General features: G+C 39.1%; 1 protein-coding gene across 2 annotated transcripts in view; it reads right to left on the reverse strand.

Moving 5' to 3' along the window:
* Positions 1-1351, reverse strand: part of LOC116847501 (tyrosine-protein phosphatase non-receptor type 11-like) — a 4684-nt gene extending 3333 nt beyond the window's left edge. Inside the window, exons 1-4 of one of the 2 annotated variants that reach the window (XM_032822584.1) lie at positions 1185-1351; positions 841-1035; positions 540-702; positions 191-303 (exon numbers count right to left, since the gene is read on the reverse strand). In XM_032822584.1, coding sequence (XP_032678475.1) covers positions 191-303; positions 540-702; positions 841-1035; positions 1185-1261 — 548 coding nt within the window. In that variant the 5' untranslated portion in view covers positions 1262-1351. The remainder of the gene's footprint in view (positions 1-190; positions 304-539; positions 703-840; positions 1036-1184) is intronic. The other variant, XM_032822585.1, reaches the window with a different exon arrangement.
* Positions 1352-1478: the final 127 nt, after the last annotated feature.

The following is a 1478-nucleotide window of genomic DNA, read 5'->3' on the forward strand; positions in this document are numbered from 1 at the left end:
ATATATATTTATATATATATATATATATATATATATATATATATATATATATATATATATATATATTAAATAATTCAAAACTTAAACTTAAATCTATCTCTAAATTTAGACCTGAGAATTTCACGCGGGGCAAGTTTCACGTAACGACTATTAATACAGGTCATGGAGTATTGGAGTGAGTGATTCTTACCGAAGATGAACGACGCTACCGCTCGTTTCGACCATTGGATTTCGCTTATAATACTCTATCAGATCACTGAGACTGTCGAACTTGAGGCCACCGCCCACGTCATATTTGTTGTCCTACAATGTGAATTGGCTCTCTTACAAAAAGAACGTCTCCAATTTCGCCGACCGCTACTGTTACACCAACAATGTTTTACGTATGGAGGCTAATATCCGTTCCGTTTCGTTACTTCGCAAACGTCTGAGCTCCCGATTCACAGATAAGTGAATCACCAGTGTGACTTTCTCTACCGCGCTTTAGATACGATCTTAACGTACGTCGGACGTTGCATATAAGGTGTGTAATTAACCACCTGAAATCGTATCATAACATGCGTGACGCGATCGTCGGTGCGTACGGACAGCACGAAGTCGCCGGGTTTACTTTGGGACTCGCGCACCAAGAAGGATCCATTTTTGCCGCGTTCCAGCATCAACCGTTCCGCCTCTTTGGCCGACAAATGGCCGTGGAACCACCTTCGGTCACATCTTACTATTAGCACGCGCCCAATGTATTTGCGCACGGGATGGTATTGACAGTGTGACTGTACCGAGTCGTACGTCGGACAACTGATATTACGCAAAAACATGCAGATATGCAAGAAACGCGCGTACCTTTCAGTCGTGGGATCGGCGCAATTGAGAGGATACTTGAGCTTGATAATCTCGCCATTCTTCTCGCGCAATTGCCCGCCGTTTTCCATATAAAATTGTACCAGTTCGGAAAGCGTGGCGAATTTCTCACCACCGTACAGATCGTAGAAGTCTCCTGTATTTTGTATTTTAATATGAGTCACTTCACCATTCCGTCTGAGAATAAGACGAAGGTATCCAGTGTTACGTATTGGTGTGTATTTGTATGCTTTTCATTGAATTAACTTGTATAATAAAGAAAGAATGAGAATGAGAGAGAGTCAGAAAGAGAAAGAAAAAAGAAAGAAGTCAGCATTCCAATTCACCTGACAGACAATGTAAAGTCACCAGGATTTGAGGAGCTTGGACGTGCTAAAAATGAACTGTCATATCCTCGTTCCATCAATAGACGTTCAGCTTCTAAACCCGTGATGTTAGGGTGAAACCATCTGCAATGGAAAGATAAGTTTATTTTTATTTATATTCCTATTTTATATATATTTTATATATATACATTGTTTTTTTAATTTGCATATTACTCGATTCACAATTGATGTAACAGTTCTATCTACCAAATTCGGTCACAAAGTTTTATTTACAATTATATATATATATATATA

The sequence above is a fragment of the Odontomachus brunneus genome, unplaced genomic scaffold (assembly GCF_010583005.1).
Source record: "Odontomachus brunneus isolate Ranch 3 - 2012 unplaced genomic scaffold, Obru_v1 Obru_scaffold_078, whole genome shotgun sequence".
Classification (NCBI taxonomy): Eukaryota; Metazoa; Arthropoda; class Insecta; order Hymenoptera; family Formicidae; genus Odontomachus; species Odontomachus brunneus.